At 55.7% G+C, this 18,209-nt stretch overlaps 6 protein-coding genes across 6 annotated transcripts; 3 read left to right on the top strand and 3 right to left on the bottom strand.

The window, feature by feature from the left end:
- Positions 1-141: 141 nt before the first annotated feature.
- IE81DRAFT_341554 (hypothetical protein) lies at positions 142-4,941 on the top strand (the record flags this gene model as incomplete). Its single annotated transcript, XM_025515660.1, has 10 exons — positions 142-153; positions 249-298; positions 334-404; positions 438-796; positions 872-2,875; positions 2,952-3,665; positions 3,748-4,038; positions 4,109-4,356; positions 4,434-4,591; positions 4,671-4,941. 10 exons carry the CDS (start codon positions 142-144, stop codon positions 4,778-4,780), a joined length of 4,017 nt encoding a protein of 1,338 aa, XP_025369392.1. The 3' UTR covers positions 4,781-4,941.
- IE81DRAFT_323715 (hypothetical protein) lies at positions 4,755-6,896 on the bottom strand. The gene is made up of 2 exons (XM_025514033.1): positions 5,828-6,896; positions 4,755-5,735 (listed from the first exon to the last, which is right to left on the bottom strand). The coding sequence occupies exons 1-2, from the start codon at positions 6,739-6,741 to the stop codon at positions 5,021-5,023; spliced, it is 1,629 nt and encodes a 542-aa protein (XP_025369391.1). The 5' UTR covers positions 6,742-6,896; the 3' UTR covers positions 4,755-5,020.
- A 163-nt stretch (positions 6,897-7,059) lies between these two features.
- Positions 7,060-9,160, top strand: IE81DRAFT_323714 (hypothetical protein). The gene is made up of 2 exons (XM_025514032.1): positions 7,060-8,618; positions 8,707-9,160. Exons 1-2 carry the CDS (start codon positions 7,302-7,304, stop codon positions 8,830-8,832), a joined length of 1,443 nt encoding a protein of 480 aa, XP_025369390.1. The 5' UTR covers positions 7,060-7,301; the 3' UTR covers positions 8,833-9,160.
- A 433-nt stretch (positions 9,161-9,593) lies between these two features.
- Positions 9,594-13,081, top strand: IE81DRAFT_323712 (hypothetical protein). The gene is made up of 4 exons (XM_025514031.1): positions 9,594-10,094; positions 10,182-10,717; positions 10,797-11,631; positions 11,719-13,081. The coding sequence occupies exons 1-4, from the start codon at positions 9,811-9,813 to the stop codon at positions 12,938-12,940; spliced, it is 2,877 nt and encodes a 958-aa protein (XP_025369389.1). The 5' UTR covers positions 9,594-9,810; the 3' UTR covers positions 12,941-13,081.
- On the bottom strand, positions 13,013-14,721 carry IE81DRAFT_140821 (hypothetical protein). The gene is made up of 2 exons (XM_025510351.1): positions 13,361-14,721; positions 13,013-13,260 (listed from the first exon to the last, which is right to left on the bottom strand). Exons 1-2 carry the CDS (start codon positions 14,535-14,537, stop codon positions 13,085-13,087), a joined length of 1,353 nt encoding a protein of 450 aa, XP_025369388.1. The 5' UTR covers positions 14,538-14,721; the 3' UTR covers positions 13,013-13,084.
- A 302-nt stretch (positions 14,722-15,023) lies between these two features.
- IE81DRAFT_323710 (putative FAT1-long-chain fatty acid transporter) lies at positions 15,024-18,133 on the bottom strand. The gene is made up of 6 exons (XM_025514030.1): positions 17,579-18,133; positions 17,377-17,507; positions 17,053-17,103; positions 16,317-16,989; positions 15,743-16,245; positions 15,024-15,669 (listed from the first exon to the last, which is right to left on the bottom strand). Exons 1-6 carry the CDS (start codon positions 17,698-17,700, stop codon positions 15,227-15,229), a joined length of 1,923 nt encoding a protein of 640 aa, XP_025369387.1. The 5' UTR covers positions 17,701-18,133; the 3' UTR covers positions 15,024-15,226.
- Positions 18,134-18,209: the final 76 nt, after the last annotated feature.

Genomic DNA, 18,209 nt, shown 5'->3' with positions numbered 1-18,209 from the left:
CAACAAACCCTCTTGACTCCACACGCGGTCACACAGATGCATGGAGAACGCAGCGCTAAAAGATTGGTCACGTGTCAGTCGTTCGCCAAGGGTTTTTGAAGAGCGCCGCACGCCTGCCCAGACGCGCTCGCAGGCATCAGCATGGCTGAGCGCGTGTGTGCCAAAATTACTCCTTGGCTCAACGGCCTCGGCGGCGAGCGGCGAGTGGCGGCTGTGCTGATCGGCAGCACTACTTGATGAATATGCAGATGAGCCGTTGCGCGACGCTCAACGGCCGTCGTGTGGCGGCGAAGCGAGTGTGTGTGAATACGAAGCTCACCATCCGTGGCCCAGATGCTATCCGCATCCGCAATTCCGCCGCTCGATCCTCGACCTTGCTGTCACCTGGACATGTCTTGTTGAGTGTGTGTCGCTGGTACTCATCACACGCATCGTAGCACGACTGGCGCCGAGTTTCGCACAAACGTTTCAAAGGCACGCCAAAGGCGACGGCGATACAAAGATGTCCGACAGATCCCAGCATACAGACCCGCGCCAGCAAGGGGGCGCTGACACCGACAACGCCGACCGCATACTGCGATTGCAAGAGGCCATATCCACGCTACGAACATACGCTGAGCTCGATGCTGCAGGGCTGCCGCAGACAGCTACAATAGCAGACAGGGCGAAAGGCGCCACAAGGTTACTGATCGGGTCGGCCTGGGAAGAGATTGAGGAGAGGAGAGGTGGTAGGTCGAACATTCCCGGCGTCAAGCCTCTGTTGTCCGCGTTACAAAAAGAGCTGAGAGCGTTTCAGGTGAGCGGAAGTGCTCTGTGCCAGCTGTGCCCCTCTGTGACAGTGCTCACTCTTGTGCGCTGCACCATCTACCAGTCGTCCACCCCGCCTACCTCTTCCAACGCTCCACATCTGATCGCGCAATGTGCTGCTCTGATGCAGGAGGCCACGTTGCACGTACCGATCGCCGGTGTGAACGTCAGCTTTCCTGCTCCAATTGACGACGGAGCGGTGCTGAGCGGAAGCAAATCGAAAGCGAACAGCACAGCAAAAGTAGATGTGGTGTCTGAGGGAGGAGGGCGATGGGTGCGCATCGTAGGCATCAGGCCCTCTGCCTTGCTGCAAGAATGGCGTGTCATGGGCGAAGCCTCCGATTCAAGGGCTGGTAGCGAAATGGGTCCGGACGGTCTGGACCCGGTGCTTAGGAATAGCTCGATCTCGAAGCTCACCCAAGGACTCGTACGAGCAAAGAAGGCGGCAATCGATCAGCATGCCCTCAGGAAGGATGTGCAGATCGTCTTGAAGTTTACACATCTGCCGCTAGGTGCTCAAGACAGCAGCATGAGTGCCATGCAAGAAGAAATGGGCTTATCATATCCTAGTCCGGAGGCGAGAGATCGCTTCTTGTCTCGATTGTCCGCTCTTCGAAGCGCCATCTTGCGCGAAGGCATTTTGCTGGAGAAAGGCGAGCCGAGTTGGCGAAGAGATCTCTCGCAGTCCCCAGCTCTGGCCACACCTGCTAGGATTTCCAAAGCGGTCGCTGTAGACTTGTCCGCCGTCGTGGCTCTTATCTCGGACATCACGCACATGGCCCTTCCGCCCAACGACGAATTGCCATTCATTTTCAGCAGTGACGGCATAGCAGGTCCCTCGATACACGGCCGCGCCCTCATCGAACAAGCGGAGCGGGAAAGAGTGGACGCTCTTTTTAACAACTTCATGCCGGAAAGCGAATCTGTTGCGGCTCATATTGAGGAGCTCTGGTGCACCGCCGAAACCAAGGACAAGGTCATGGATATCGTCGAAAAGATCGGAGGGACAGCTGAGAAGGCGCGCGGGCAAGCTCTCTTTATGGAGGATGCTGAAGCAGCTCGCTCGGCATTCTGGAAAGGCTCTCGATGGTCGAAGGCCGGCGCGCTTCGCCCTCGTCTGCCTCTGCCTATTCGGGTCTTGGGAGGTCGACCTAGATGGAGTAGGCAGGACTCTAGACCCTTCGTGGATCTCTCTAGCGCACTTCAGCTACCGCCATCTAAAGGCAGTCCCACGTCGCATACACTCAATACTCTTGATCAAGCATCTAGAGCGGCCATGACCACTTTCACCACCAACATCTGGAGCGCCACTTGGGTATCGGACAAGCTTCCATACGAGACCCTCCACGCGGACACTCCAGCTCTCATGTGGGTCTTGCACCCTCGCAGTCTGGCCGAGAGAATGCGCTCGGGTGCACTGCGCTCAGGTGCTGGTGCCCAATCACCCGATGACGCTATCGCCTTGGCCACGCCTAGCGTGGATCAGGTCAGTACCCCAAAGGCTTCCCTGCCCGTTTACCCACAGTCAGCTTGGGGGTCTCCAGCAGTATTGTACGATGCCTCGGGCAGCCGCTCTGACAACCTATCGTCCAAAGAACGCAGCAGTCTGCTCGATCCGGCGGTTGCCTCCTCTGCCGCCGTCGATCGCACGTCCGCCCGCGCTTCGCGGCGAGGCGCTGGCTTCAAGATTTTGAATTTCCTGGATGGGCCCCATCCACGCTCGCGGTTATTCATCAGACATTACCGTTGGTGGCCGTTCGCCAGTGTAGAGTCGAAGTGGACCAAGTTTACAAGTCCTGTCGCTTGGCGGGCGCCTGATATTCCAAGTCTGCTGCCTGAAGCATCTCAATCGAAGGAAGGTGCTGGAATGGGGCTGGAGTGGAAAGATCACGTCAAGAGAGACTGGAGGCTAAATTGGAAGCATTGGCTCCTGCTCGTTGCAGTGCTCGTTGCTTGGGTGTTGGGATTCGCATACCTCGTCAAAGGCTTGTGGTATGAGAGTCGAGTTACGCTTGGCTCGGGGCAAGTGCTCGAACCGGACTTTTACGGATGTACTTCGACCTTCTGGGTGAGCACGGAATTTTGGGCGGGTCCCGACGTTCGCGCACGGAGAAGCTGACGTTCTGCATTCGTCCATCTTTCAGTTGGGAAACGCACAATGCGGCGTTGACGGAGAGTCTTGCGCTCCTTTCGCATCTAATTCATCGGTACCATTTCGTTGTCCTGCAGGCTGCGCTGGAACGACGCTGGGCAGCGCTCGCGCCGTCGGCTCCGAATTGCCGAACTTTGTGCCCCTTATCGTCGGTGGTGGCGATAATCTGGTGGATGGACGCAGAGTTTACCGCGCCGACTCATTTGTATGTGCCGCGGCTCAACACGCAGGCGTCATTGATGGTCGGACCGGCGGGTGCGGAACGCTTTGGCTGGGCGGTGTCAGCACGTCCTACGAGTCAGCGGCGCGTAACGGGCTGACCTCGATCGGCTTCAACTCGACGTTCCCCGTAAGCTTCTTCTTTGACGAATCGGCCCAGCAAAGCGGATGTCATGACACTCGAGAACGCGGATATGCGCTCAATGTCGCGCTTTTGGCTTTCGTGGCCTTCGTCTTGCGTCCCAAGCGCATCGTCTACTTTTGGATCCTCGTTTGCACCGGATTCTGGCACATCAATATGCTGTCCGAACCGCGAGCTTATCCTCCGAAAGTGGGAGGCCCGGTTGGCGATTTCTTACCGACTCTCTTTGGCGCCTATGTCATTTGGAGGGTCGCAGTGCGATACGTTTGGCCCGCCTTCGAACGCCTGCCCATCGAAAGAGAAATCTGGACCTTGGGATTATTCTGGATTGGTACGATGCTCAATGTGAGTCTTGGTGGACTTAGTCTTCTTCCGCACCCCTTCGTTCCAGACTTACTCGAAGCGTGCGCATGCGCATTGCAATTAGGTCGTCTTTGCCAATGTGCCTCTCCAAAGACTGGTCGCCTCGGATATCGCGTCGCAGCCAGGCGCCCTGACTGCCCTGATCGTCATTATTGTCGTCGTCATCATCATTGTCATCAACCAGATCCGCGTGATCCGCAAAGTGGGAGCTCTTCCGAAGTATCTCGCGTTGGCAGTCATTGGAGGAATCATCGTCGGTCTGTGTGCTGCTGTTCCCACGACGGGGCTCCGCTTGCACCACTACATTATCGCGCTCGTACTCGTTTGCTTCTGCGCATTCCCCACGCGTCTCAGTGTCAGTCGCACATCACCATAGCTGGAAGCAGGGACCAAGATGCTGACGCAAGCTCTGCTCTAATTTGCAGCTCATCTATGTTGCATTTTGCCTTGGGATGTACCTGAATGGGGTAGGCAGATGGGGCTTCGACCCCATCGCTACCGATATTGCAGACATAGTTGGGGACGGCACCTTTGGTACCGGATTGCCCTCGTTTGCGTCAGCTTCGAACTGGACAGGCTTGCCAGGTTTTGGTCCTCCCGCGAATGCGACTGGTATGGTCCAGTGGGATGCCATACCTGGCAATCAAACCGACAGCTGGGACGGCTTCCACTTGTGAGTCGCTTTGCTCTCGAAGCATGCAGCTTTCTTGGTGTTGGCTGATTGGTTACCCTTTCTCATGAATGCTCCAGGCTGGTTGACGATGTGCTGCGCTATTCTGGCGAAGGCACATCTTTCAACATGACTTCGCTTATCGAAGATTACGCTCCCATGGGCAATAGTGGTATGAACACCACTCTGTATCCTGGTGGATCAGCTGCGCTCAATGCGACGCTCGCATCGCAGCCTCGTAAGTGATGGAATGCCGGCCGGCCCATAAGCTTGCTAATTGTTTCTCGCTGATCTTGCTGCGTGCTCTTTCCATGCAGATTACCTCCGCCTTGCTTTCACTTCGCAAGGCTCTCCAGGTGACTACACGCGCGCCGCCATTGCCTACTTCAACGGATCGTGGACGCCGGCTCCAGAGGGCGCCACCTGATCGTCTACGCATGCAAACGTTTCTAGCGTGTGTTTTCCTTTGCATTTCTCTCCGGGACACGAATCCTCCTCAGTGCATTCACACTGCATCTCTGTGCTAAATTGTACGCATACATCTCAACTCACTCCTTCATCTTGCTGTAAATTACATCCCTGGAACATCGTCTTGGACTAGGCATCGAACCTTTTCTCGTCGCGCGCCTTTTTCTGGCTTGCGGATTGAAGCTTGAGCATTGATCATTCAGCATCCCTCAGCCTGCAAGACTCTCGCCACTTTCTCCTCCCTCTCCTTGGCGCTCAATCGCCTAGCTCCATCTTGCAGGGCCAGGACCACATTCCTAGCTATCCGCAGTGCCCTCCTCTCCCTCTTGCTGCTGGCATTACGACTCAAATCCAAGCTAGCCAAGGCCTTTTCGAGCAATTTGCTCCGCTGCAGATAAGCCAAAGTCATCCTGTCATCCCTAGCAAAGAAGAAGAGTGGTAAAGGATCGGAAAGATCTTGAAGCTCTTCTGCATTGAGAGACAAGGCGTTGGAGGTGTTGGGAGATGCGTTGCTCGTGTTTGCACCAGCTGGCGCGGTTGTGCCAGAAAGTACATCCCACTCGCTCTGACGCAAGAGCACCAGATCCCAAAGGGCCAACAGCACGAGGTCCAAACTCGCGTTGGCGATCAAATCTTCTAGCGCCGCTATGCTCGCGACAGCTGAGGATGCTGAGGAGGAAGACTTGCCCGAATTGGCTCCTGCTCGACTTCGTAGATGAGGAGCAACGAAGCGTTCCACCGCTCCTCGCGCTACGTTGAGAGCGGGGGGAGATAAGGCGGAGTCGTGCGTGTGCGGCAAGAGCGCCCTCTGCACGGCTAGAGAGCCGTCGTGAAGAAAAGTAGATCCCTCGGACATGAACAGGACTTGAACATAGGAAGTCACTAGAGGCACCTGCGAGAGCGAGATGGAGTGGCTGAAAGGAGGACAATCGTGACATTGAGCATGCGTAGTGTAGGACGCCGACGATGCACGTATTGGAATTGCGCGCTCTCTACTTTGACTCACTCGATTGCCAATTTGAGATTAACCCGCAGCTTTCGCAGTCTCGCTTGCGTGATAGTGTCTGTCTGAAGAGTGCCTTTTCTGAGCGCGTGTTTGCCAGCTCTGATATCAGCCCTTCGATGCTGAGCCTGCTCGTCCGGCAACTGATTTACAAATCTGCTCATGGCGCCCACTAGCACGATTGCGATGCCTTCCCAAGCGGGACCAAGAGATATGGCGTATCCCAAAGGCATGCTGGAAATGGAAGCGCTCTTTGTTGCTCCACCAGCATCCAGCAAGAGGTCGAAAGATGCATCTCGAATACGCATCAACGTCTCCACGTCCTTCTTGTCGATAGCTTGCAGCACATCGTGCGCTTCCCACGCTCTTGAACGATCCACAGTCGACTTTGATCGCTCGGTTGTACTCTTTTGCGCACTGTTCGATGAACCGCCTTCGAATCCGCTCACCAATCTTGCAGGAAGCTCGTGCTCTGCATCCGAAGCACCTTGCACATCCAATCTGACCAGCAGATCAAACAGGGCAGCAGCAGCTCTGTTGCTCTCATTCCTCTCTCCCAGACTCTGCGCATCGCAATCCCAATCCAGCTGTCTCTCCTTGTAGAATTGTCGCACAGCATCGCGCGTCGAATGATCGGGGAACAACCTTGCTAGTTTGCGTTCAGAGATGAGAGGCGGCCAGTCTGATGGAGGAGTGGATGTGGAGGTGGACGAGAGTTGCGGGGCGGGTAGACCGGATGTACCGGCTTGCGTTGCATCCTCAGCTCCTTGTGAGTGAGCAGCGGATGCGCTGGATGGGAATTGGGAATGAATGGAGTTGCGCACGCTCTCAAAAGCTGAGGCAAGGGAGAAGGGTCTTCTGGGAGAGGTGCTAGCGTGGGCAGAGCTGCTGACTGGCTCGGCGGTGGAATCGACCATGCTTGACCGTTGCTTTGCGAGCGATGTCGTCCTCTGTTCCGCCCCTCTCTCGCGTTTCTTTACTTGGTTGGGAGCGACCTGGTACGGGAGATGAGGTCACGAGTGCAGGGCCAACGGGTACTGTGCATCCATCGAATGGTGAGATGTGAGTGGTGAGTGCGGTGAGTGCAAGACCATGCGTGCCCCATCTGACGCTTTTAGCTGCGTGAATTGGTCGCCTGCTGCGCATTTTGCACCGCCACACAAAGCTTCACGCGATGTGCCTATCTGCGCTGTTCGCATTCCATCCGTGAGCGCACGCGCAGCACGCCATTCAAGATTCGGAATTCACGATTCTGATTCACCATTTTTGATTGTAGTTAGTGAGTTCATATAAGCTGACGCAGGTCTTGCTCACGAGCCACAGTGTGAGTGTGGCTCACAAGGCGAGAGTCGTGCGTCGAGCTTTATCGACGTTTCATCGAGGTCCTCGTCGCATATATGGCTTCGTAGCCGCGCCTCTCACCCCGCCCATCATCTCTGAGTGGTAGGTAGCCTCAACGCTCTGCGCTCGTCGCATCATGTCTTTGGGAAAGGTTCGCATCATTCGCAATCCAGCTTCGGGTGCGCCTGGTACATCGGAAAGGCTTTTGGATCAGCAAGTCTTGCCGCTTCTCAAGAGCGCCAACCTTGATGCTCAGGTGCACGTCACAGCAAGTCAGGGCCATGCTACGGCTATAGCAGCCCAACTGCTAAGCGAGACGCAGAACGCTAGACAGGAAGACTCTGGTGGTCCGAATCCGCACGGGCTGGATGTCATCCTTCTGGGAGGCGATGGGACTACGTCGGAATTTCTGAATGGCCTGTACATTCCGCCCGCCGCTAGACCTAAAGACAGGCAAAACGATGTGGAACAGGATGCTGCCGTGTCAAGCTTGCAATGGAAAGCGCCTTCGATCCCCATTCGACTCATCATTGTCCCTACAGGAACCAGCAACGCTTTGTACGCTGCCCTCTATCCTTGCAACCGCGATGCGACATCTTCTGACGGTGATTCTGCCACAGCCAAAGAGGACAAATGGAGGCTTCACAGTCTCTCATCTTACATTCTCGCAAAGTCCCACCAGTCGCGGTCGCAGTCGCATGATGTTTCCAGCTCTTTACTCCCATTGACTTTGAGTGCGGTGCACATCACCGACGACGCCCAACAGCCTACCGGCACATCGGAAGGCGTTTCGCCAAGGCGCGATGCCTATAGCCTTGCGCATATAGTTACTTCTCACGCACTGCATGCTTGCATCCTACGCGATTCGGAAGCTTTGAGAGCGCAAGATCCATCCATCGAGAGGTTCAAGATCGCAGCTGCTCAAAATTCTACCATCTGGCATCGAGGCTCGCTGCAGCTCTATCACGCAAGCACTTCGGGCAAAGTCAAAGTGTATGATCCTCGCTCGAGGCAATTTAGAGAGGTGGATGAGAAGGAGAAGAGATTGCAAGGTCCTTTTAGCTATATCGCGGCTCTCAGCACGGATAGGCTGGAACCTTCATTCATTCCTGCTCCGTTTGGCTCCTTCTTACCGCTAGAGAACGCCGAGTCGGCACACCTAGCTCGTCGAGCAGACGAACTGGATCTTCTGATCGTCCGACCTTTGCGCTCTCCCGCCGTACTTGCGAGGTACCGACAAGCCCAAGACGAAGTACGAGACGGAAAAGACGACGCACCGACATTGTTCGCAAAGACTACTTTGACGGAGTTGACTGTTGGAATGTATTCTGGCGGAAAGCATGTGGATCTTACTTATCCGCTCGAGGGCGCGTCCGAGACGAAGCTGGAAGAGGCTGGGAAGGGAGAGGCAGCGTTCGAATATTACAGGGTTGGAGGGTACGAATGGACGGCTGTGAGCGTCTCTTGTGATTGCTTTGCAAGGGGTAAAAAGTGCTGACGCGTGCCTCGACCTCCATTCACATTCCCCTTTTCACTCCCAGGCTCCCGATGATAGCAATGCGGCTATTGTGTGCGTCGATGGAGCCGTGTCTCGTGCGCTCAAGACCAGAGTTGAGGTGCTGTCCACTGCTTCGGACGGATCCGGTCAAGTGCACGTTTGGCATTGATCCAGGCTCAAGACCATCGTGCCGCCCACAGTGCTTGCACGAACGGGTCAAAGTGGCGCCGTGCACAATTCCACACCCATAGATGAGAGTCAAGTACGTGCAGTTTCGTCGTTTCTCTGGATGCAGGATTGTCCCATTCACTTCATCATCGCGGATCCTTCACTGACATGGATCGTCAATACTGTCGGACCTTGAGGTGTGCAATGTGGACGCTGCGTGATCTTGAGATTCACCATGAACGCGTTCATCCGCCTTGCACGCTGGTCACGCGACACTCTGCAGCAGGTCTTGTGATTGGACCGCTGCCATTGTTCACGAAGCTCTGCCGTTTGGTGATTGGTTGGAACGTTCTGTGGCTGAGATGAGGTAGCGATGCTAGAGAGGCGGAAGCCAGCCCACACGCCCGCTCATCCTCATGTATCTATTTACATCTCAACGGCACACCATCAACATTAACGTAAACATAATAATCACGAAATCTGAATTTGATTCGACCTCGTTTGAGGGTTTGTCGTCGCGTGCATGTCTGCATGTCGTGGATGGGATTTCGCTCAAAATCAAATTCGTGATTATTGTGATTGTTGTTGATTCGTGAATTCTTATTGTTGAATCGGACCCGCTCGCCGCGGACGTACGCGGATGGCCTCCTGCCGCGCGAACGGAGGAACCCCTTTCCGAAGCTCAGCTCCGATCGGCCAGCGCTGCTCCATCGGGTCGGCTAGCTGAGAATGCACGCATCAGCCTCCACCACTTTTCGTGCGCCCATCATCCCCATGGCCTATGCAACTGCAGACTCGGATCAGCAGCACAGCTGCACAGCGAAGATCGACACTCGTCTCGTCGGACTCGACTTTTGGCCCTCAAGTGCGGCGGCTTTTGCGTTTGGGCTGACCGATCGGACACCGGGGCCAATCGTTGTGACTGGTTGCACGCTGCTAGGGTCGACAGCATATACGGATCTCTGTTGCGCATTGCGGCATGGGTCTCAAGCGGCAATTCGATGGTGCACATAGGGCAAGCGAGGAGAAGAGAGCGGCGGCACCTTCGGACCAGAATCCGAGCGCGAACCCCAACCCGAACGCAAAGTCGACACCTTTGAAGAGGGCTACGGCGGATGGAACATTGAGCTGCGCAGAGTGTAGAAGGTTAAAGTTCAAGTGCGATAGGCGGTGGCCTTGCAGCAAGTGCAGAGAGAGGAATTGCGCTCACCTTTGTCCCGACAACACCCTCGAGACACGCAAAGTGAAGACTTCTTCTGCCAAGTATGTACGCACTCTAGTATCTGCTTTGCATCCGGCAAGATGTTGCTGCGTGGTCGGCACTAAGTTATCCACTTCATATCTTTCCAGGACTGATGACGCTCTCTTGCAACGGATTGCGTTGCTGGAGAAGACGGTCGAGCGCTTTGTCGGCGGGACAGGCGATGCTCGGCCTGCGGCATACGGGGGCGACAGTCAAGATGCGCGACAATCGACCACGCTTGCCTCCCACGCGTCGGCTCGTCCACCTTTGACTGGGTCATATAGTGCTGATGAGGAGCGTATGCAGCATGCTGCTCTACACTCGCTTGCTGATGCGGCCATCCAACCCAGAGAGAGCGCCGAAAGCTCCTACACCACCTCGAACATTAGCCCAAATCGAGGGATACCCATCTCATACCAGTCTGCTGGACCAGAGGCTCTGGATAGCCGCGGTCGTGGAACGCTTGCTCTATCGAGGGACGGCAGGACATATTATGTCGGTCCCAACGCTCAGAGCATGTACTTCGCCCGCGACACTCAAAGACAAGAAGAATCCGACGTGCATACTCGACCTGGCAGTCCTGTGCCGCCAGTCGGTAATGCGCTCGGAGCACGGGGCGAGCCCGTGGCGAGTCCGTACGAAAGTGAGTTAGACCAAACGCCGTTGGGCGTCAGGGCCGCGCAAATCCTGACCGAGGAGACTGTGAATGGCCACTTTGCAAGATGATCCAGGCTCGACGATGATTGGAACTTGGACGACACCTGGCATTTGTTCGCCTCACTCTTCCTCTGCCATCATTGCACATCTACGGCCAAAATTGCCCAGCCGCGAGCAAGCCAAACATCTGACGGACCTCTACTTTATCAACATGATCATGTGGGAGCCCATCAGTCGTCAAGAGTACGACCAGAGCATTTTCGACTTGTTCTACGCCAATACAAGCGTTTCTTGCGCGCTGGAGGGGAACGTAGAAGTTGATCGAACTGATCAATCAGCTCTTCATCCTCATCGTCTTGCCATTCTCTTTGTTGTGTTATCCATAGGAACCATCTTCGATGTGCGGTCTGCTGCCGAGCCCGAAGCCAGTCGAGAGTACTACAGCTACAGCTGGGCAGCCCTCTCCCTATCCAATGTTACCGAGGCTCCTTCTCTCGAGGCGCTCATCGCGCTGCACCTCATCGGTTTCTACCTCAATTCCAGGAGAGGTGGACGATACGTCGAGAGCTATTGGGGCATCAGCGGCCTGGCCATGAGACTCGCTATAGCCATGGGTCTTCACCGCGATCCCGGTACTTGGAATCTGCCACAACCGCTCACCCAACGCAGACGCAGAGTATTTTGGGAGCTGTGGTCTTTGGATTGCTTCAGAGCTATCGCCTTTTGTCGACCTCCTGCCCTCTTTGCTCACCATATGGACGTGGAAGCGCCGCAGCAGTGGAATATGGATGATCCCTTTATCACGGCAAATGGTGTCTTTCACGCCATGAAGTGCAAAATCAACATCATCAATAGCGGCATGCTGGATCAATGCTTGTGTTCCAATAAAGCAGAGTACAGGTGAGTTGCCCAGATTGGGCCTAATGTTGGGGATTTCAAGTCGCCACGTAAAAGATCCCGAGCCTCACGTAACCTTGCGTCTCGAAGCGATATTCTCAACTACGACGCACAATTTCGTGCGTGGCTGAATTCGACGCCGCCACAAATGCAGCCCACGGTAGTGAGACCCAATGGCCCCAGTCGTGAAGACGAAGCAGCATTTCTAGCAAAGGCTGAGCGCGACAATGCCAGGAGAGAGGCCGAGTTGTCCAGCTCTCGGCCTGCTACGATCGAGGCGATGCGCAACGACTTGCAAGCACACGTCCACGTCTTCAACTGCCACCAGTCACTCCTGCTGCTGCACCGGGCTTGGTTCGCAAGGGAGCTGCACCGCCTAGATCGAACGCAAGACGACAGCGCATACGCTTCAAAGGTACGACAATCCGACTCGGATCCCCTCACCTCTCCCTGTGCCAAGTCCATCACCACCGTGCTCGACGCAGGGGCCAGCATCATCGAGCTTGTTCGATCGGCATTTGTGCAGCATACCTATGCTGTCTTGCGACAGTACTACATGTGGGTCGCAGCGTTCTCCGCAGCAGCGGTGCAGAGCTTGTGGGTGGTGCGCTGTCCTGGGCATCCTTTGTCTAAAGCGGCGCTTTTGAGCCTCGAGCACGCAACCAATCTCTTCACTGCGGGAGCTCGACTGCACGAAACGCTGTCGAATCCCTTGAACACGCTGCGTCGACTACTGCGCAAGGCTGATCTGGCCATTGCTGTGGCTACTGGTAGCATAGCCCTGCGCAAAGGATCGCTGCGTGCAGTTCAAGATGGCCAAGAGGAGGATGGCGATAGTGGTCATCGCACGCGAGGAACAAGCTCCAGTGATGGGGAAGATGGTGGTGAGCTCGACCTCGTCGGAGAAGAGACTAGACTGCTGTCCGACCGTCGAATCTCGGGTTCGAGGGCCGATTATAGGCAGCAACCTGGACTTCGAACGGGCGCAAGGCGCTTGCCGACTAGCAAGACGGAAGACGACAGCAGCCGTAACGCTGGTAGAGGCTCCCTGCACGAGCTGGTTCCCACAACGCCCAAAGGCGATCCTCGCTCAGCGGTAGACACCAGCCAAGGTCTAGCGACCCTCGCTTATCCGCTCGAATCGTTGCACTCTTCTGCTCAAGATCCCAACTCTGGCGCTTCGTATGCGCCCATTGATTTTGACGCGGAGAGCTTCGCGGGTCTGGACGATGCTGGCCAGTTGCTGAACCTCCTTTCACGCGGCTTGCCTTGGGACGGCTGGGACTTTCCCCAGATTGGTGCGCAATTTTGAGCCTTGATTCGCTGCAAGACCCAAGCGCGAATGCAAAAGTAGTGTCATACCCAATGTAGCGCCACGTAAGCACGACTCTATAATCGGCCTCCTGACCATCAACGATGTTGTACTTTTTGTCGTCTGACGCAATTGAGCGACTGATCATCTCATCACAGCTCGACGCTTGTTGCGCTTCCAGCGCGGTTCGAGTGGCACGGTTTTGTGCTCTCGCAGTTCGTCGCGGTCCATGCGGCCATGACCTTCCGCCCAGCATTGGCTGCAGTAGGGATCAGAGTCGCATCCTACGCATTGTAGTGAGGCATCCTCGTTGCATATACCTTCGATAGTGAAGGAGCGGTAGTCATGAACCGCGGCTGATCAGCTCACTAGCTTTTTCCATTAGCAGGACTTAGAGAAAAGTTGTCTTGAAATACTCACAACACCAGCCTTCCATGTCCTCCTCCTCTTCGTTCCCTTGCTTTGACTGTTTGATGTCAGCACCCTTGCTTGGCCCAGTGCCAGGCGCAGAGAGCTTCTTCGTGTCGAGTCTGGCAAGAGCGGAGAAGCTGCTCAGGTCTCTTTCTGGATCAATGCCGTGTCTGAGGTGCACGTCCTCAGACGTAGCATCCGGAGGAGGATCGCGAGGCACGGTAGGAAGCGCAGAGAAGATATCCTGCGGTACGTCTGGTAATATCCAAGATGGTCCTGATGCTGCTTTGACTGAGGGCGCTCGGTCTGGGTTGGATGTAGGACCTTTGGCGGTGGAAGAGGGCGTCGAAGACGCCAGAGGCGCGCTGACCTTGGTTCGTAAGGCCTGAAAACGCTGCAAGAGATCTGCCGGCGCTGTGTCTTGACGTAGCGCACTGTCTTGTGGAAGCTTCGAGAGGTGGCTTGATGAGTTTGCTTTGATGGACCCCAGCGATGGCGATGAAGCCATAGCAGCTGCCAATTCATCCTCGAGACCAGTCAAGTCCCCCTCTTGGTCGTGACTTGCTTCTTCTCTCTCGCTTGCGGGACCGCGCTCTAGCATTGGGAGAGGTCTTTGCATCCTTTCTAGTGCAGCTGATGAGCCTTCTGCAGACGCTGCTCCCGCAGTGTGCTTCTCACCGGCCGATCCAGAGGCGGGCCGGGCCTCTTGTGGTGCTTGAGGTGCTTCATTCGACGGCTTCAGCAAGACGCCTTGAGATCGGAGATCGTTGACAGCTTGCTGAGCTTCGCTAGACAACGCTTTGGACTCTCTCTCGAGCTGATGAAATTCCTCATCTGATGCGCTGATACCTTCGACCGCTTCCTCTTCGTCTTCATCTTCATCTTCGACCTCATCCTGACCCACCTCCACTCCATGCTGTCGACGCAGCTCGACTTCCTCCCTCGTGCGTCGGATCAAAGCCTCAATCTCGTCTTCATTGCCATCTCCCGTCTTGCTCTGCGACATCAGCTCGTTGCCGTGAGCATCTGCCGACGTCGCGTTCTTTCCAGCGTGGAGCGCGCTGCTCTCGTCATTCGAGCATAGAGGCTGCGGAGCAGAGGTTGAGCCCGATGAGCGCGTCTGAGCAGCACCTTTCGAAGCGTGTGCGCTCCTCAAGGCTCGAAGGCGATCTTCTAGACTGCCCATGCTGCTGCCTGCAAGCTAAAACTGCTTTGCGCCCTCGTCTCCCCAAGGTGTAGTACGTCTGCATCCAGAGGCGAATGGATAATCTGCAGGGGCGAACTGCACACGACACATCGCATCCTTGTCAGAGGGGTTAGGGTGGTGCAATCGTGAATGTGAATGTTGGGTGACGGGGGGTGCAATAGTGGATTCACGCTGGTCTGTGCGCAGACGAAGTCAGTGAGTGCTCATTTATGCAGCGAACGCTACACTGCTCGCACGTGACTGCTGAACGGAGCTGCGTTGCAATCGTGAATCTCAGGCATGAATCTTGAATGAACACCCCCCCCCCTCCCCCTGATCACAACTTGTCTGATCTGCGCAAAGCTTCTCTGACCTGACGCTGTTTCCTACACACTCCTACAACGTGTGGAACGACTCAAAGCGACAGGCTGCACTCCCTGTCCGGTTCACATCCATTGCTGGGGCATCCTCACGCGCGCAAAAGGACGCAGCAGATCATTATTCTATGCATTCGGAAAACATTTTGGAATCCCTGGTGGAGAGGGAGAGGATGCCAAAAGACACAAAGTAAGGAGCGGGGAGCAGCCCCGGTCTCGTTCTGCAGATGGATTGTCAATTCGAGCCAAAGACGCGTGATACTGCGGCCAGTCAGAGCAAAGTTGAAGGTCGTGCTGGGGGCAAAGCTGCACTCAGAGCTTGATCTTGCCCGCAGCGATGGCTTCGAAGTCCGACTTCTTGAAGGGAACGTAGGCATCAGCAGACGGCGGTAGCCAATAGAGTGGATCGCTGCCGCACTTTTCGTGTTCGATACCTTCGTTTCTGAGCGCCACCTTGAGCTGCTTGACAGTACCAGTGCTCTCCGTACTGGGCACCACCCGGATAAAGAGCGGCACAGCGTACTTTGGAAGACGCTTCTTGGCGTGCTGCGCAAGTTTAGCCAGATCCATTGTTGCTGCAATGTTCTTGGGCACAGCCGCGCATCCTGCACGTCCATCGTGGTTGGGTACCAGGACACCGTAGACGTTCGCTTCGTCGATCACCTCTCCCAAAGCGGTGGCCACCTCTGCAGTGGAGACGTTCTCAGAGCGCCAACGGAAAGTGTCTCCGATGCGGTCACCAAACCAGTAGTATCCTGATGGCGCAGGCGAGCCGAGGGTTGTCAGCGTCACTAGCATGCTTCGCGCATCGTTGCCTACCGCGCTCACCATCTTTGTCTAGACTCAGGAGATCTCCGGAGCGGAAAAAGGCGTCGCCCTTGGCAAACACATCAGTAAGGATCTTCTTCTTGGTGGCCTCGGGGTTGTCTGCATAACCAAGGAAGGCGCTCTTCGGATCTCCAGTTGCGATGCGCATCAAGAACTCTCCACTCTCCCCTGGGCCGCAAGGGATACACAAGCCAGTCTTGGGGTCTCTGGCAATGTCTTCGGTAATGGCGTCAACCTGTACAATCTTGAAGTCGGGTCGAAAAGTGCGCGCAGCGTTGCCGAAGCGGCCAATGGCTCCAGCTCCAAAGGGTCCGGAATTGTAGTTGAGAAGCGCACCGTTGCCCTCTGAAGACGCGTAGAATTCAGAAATGTCGCGAACGCCGAACCTCTCGCGGAACTTTTGCCAGACGTCGGGTCGCATTCCGTTGCCGTACGCCATGCGGACGCGGTGATTCTTGTCGTCAGGGTGGGGAGGCACAGCTAGCAGGTATCTCGCGATCTCTCTGTTGAGGGCGCGAAATATGTGAGCATGTACACTGCATAAGCAGTCGACCGCTCGTGCGATGACACTCACCCGATGTACTGCACGACGGTCGCGTCGTACTTGCGCACCTCCTGCCAATACCTAGAGGCAGAGAACTTGCGCCCGATGATGACCGTAGAGCCAGAGTACCAGCTCGCTCCGATGCAGAGGAATGCGGCAGAAGAGTGATACAGGGGCATGGGCGTGTAAATTCGGTCGTTCTTGTTGAAGCCGTTCACGTTGGGCCACATCGCGCAGGCACCGCCAATACGCCCGTGCGAGCACAGGGCAGCTTTGGGAAGGCCAGTTGTTCCGCTGGTGAAGATGAGAGTGGAAATATCGCTGGGTCCAATGGCCTCTCTAAGCTTAGGGTTGGGTGCCTTGGTGCTTTGCGCCGCCAGCTGCTGAGGTCCAAAGTATTCTGAATCTTTGAGCTGCACAGCGTGAGGCGCAGCCGTCTTTTCGTCGATGGCCACGCCATCATCGAAGCACACGTACTTCTTCAGGTGGCCGGCAGAGCGCAGGTCCGCGTCTACTTCAGAAAGCGCAGATTCGAGCTGCGGCTCGTAAATGACCAGACGAGCGCGGGAGACCTTGACACAGTGAGCAAGCGCGGGGCCTCGAAGACCATTGTTAATGAATGCTGGCACAACGTTGATGCTCAAAGCAGCGAGCCAAAGCAGCACGTAAGCAGTGCAATTGCCCATAAACAGAGCAATTCGGTCTAGAAAACAAGGACCAGGCTGTCAGAGTCGAGAGCTCCGGCTTCACGGCTTCTTAAACTCACCTCCTGGGTTGAGACCGCTGGACAGCAGGTAATTTGCGATGCGATGAACCTCTGCGAAAGGAGAAAAGGTCAACTTCAGCGCTCATTCAAAGGTCATGCGCTGTGACATGAGCAGCCATGCGTAGATCATTCCAAACGACTGGGCCAGCAAGTCCGCCCGCTTCGTCGGCAAGCGACCTGGTCTACATTCGTCTTTGCTCCAGCCTGGTCTCGCTAAAGCTGCCCGCATTCCAGGCAACGCTGTCATGCCTGTGCTTACTTCTTTGTCCACATGTAGTGACCCAGGGGCCTTTTGCGTCTTGAATGCGTTCGAGAGATACTTACCGGTCTGTGCCTGGCCCCAGGTTGTCTGACGTCCTTCGTACACGTATGCAACATCGTTCGGGCTCCTGGCAGCGGTGTCTTCGAAAAGAGAGTACATGCTCGCCTTTCCCCTCCATGAACGCAGTCGGAAGCTGTAGCGGATGGCATTGTAAGCATCAACCTGGCCGCGCTGCAGCCAGTGCTTAGCATTCATCATACGCACTTCAGGTTGCTCTTGGCGTTGGCTCTGGCCAAGTGAAGGTCGTTACCCAAACCCCATTTGGCGTCCAGATAGGCGACGGCCGCAAGGCCGGATGCAGCTTTGAGCACTGCTGATGAAGCCATTGTGTGGGCGAGTCAGGTAGTGTGCCAAGTCCGTTGTTGTAGCTTTAGTCTACCTTTGGTAATCCAAGCCGATCTCGTGTCGTATTGGATAATGTCGCTGACTGAGCGAGCTTATCCTCAAAACGCTGGAAGTGATGGAAAGTGACGAAGTGAGATCAGAAGAATCTCTTGTGGAATAAGGCCGTGACAGACATGCATCTGCAGTATGAAGGATGTGATCGACCCACGCACGGAGCCAGGATTTGAAAGCTCATAGCCGGGAATGGACGATGCGGGTGGAATGCCACACACACGACGAAGATCAGCGGGAGCACCGGCCGGTGCGAGCACACTCACACTCTGACTGAAGGCTCACGGAGACTGAGCACTCTGGCTGTGCCTGCCAGCTGCTGCTGTCTCTGTGGGGGAGAAAAGCGATCTGTGCAGCTCCGGGTGCCGCCTCGTGCGGAGAGAGTCTCTCGCATCCCACGACCAACGTCGTGAACAGGCTATATTCGTCGGACCAACTC

Source organism: Ceraceosorus guamensis, assembly GCF_003144195.1.
Source record: "Ceraceosorus guamensis strain MCA 4658 unplaced genomic scaffold IE81scaffold_32, whole genome shotgun sequence".
In the NCBI taxonomy this organism is placed as follows: Eukaryota; Fungi; Basidiomycota; class Exobasidiomycetes; order Ceraceosorales; family Ceraceosoraceae; genus Ceraceosorus; species Ceraceosorus guamensis.
This window is presented reverse-complemented; position numbering and strand designations above follow the sequence as displayed.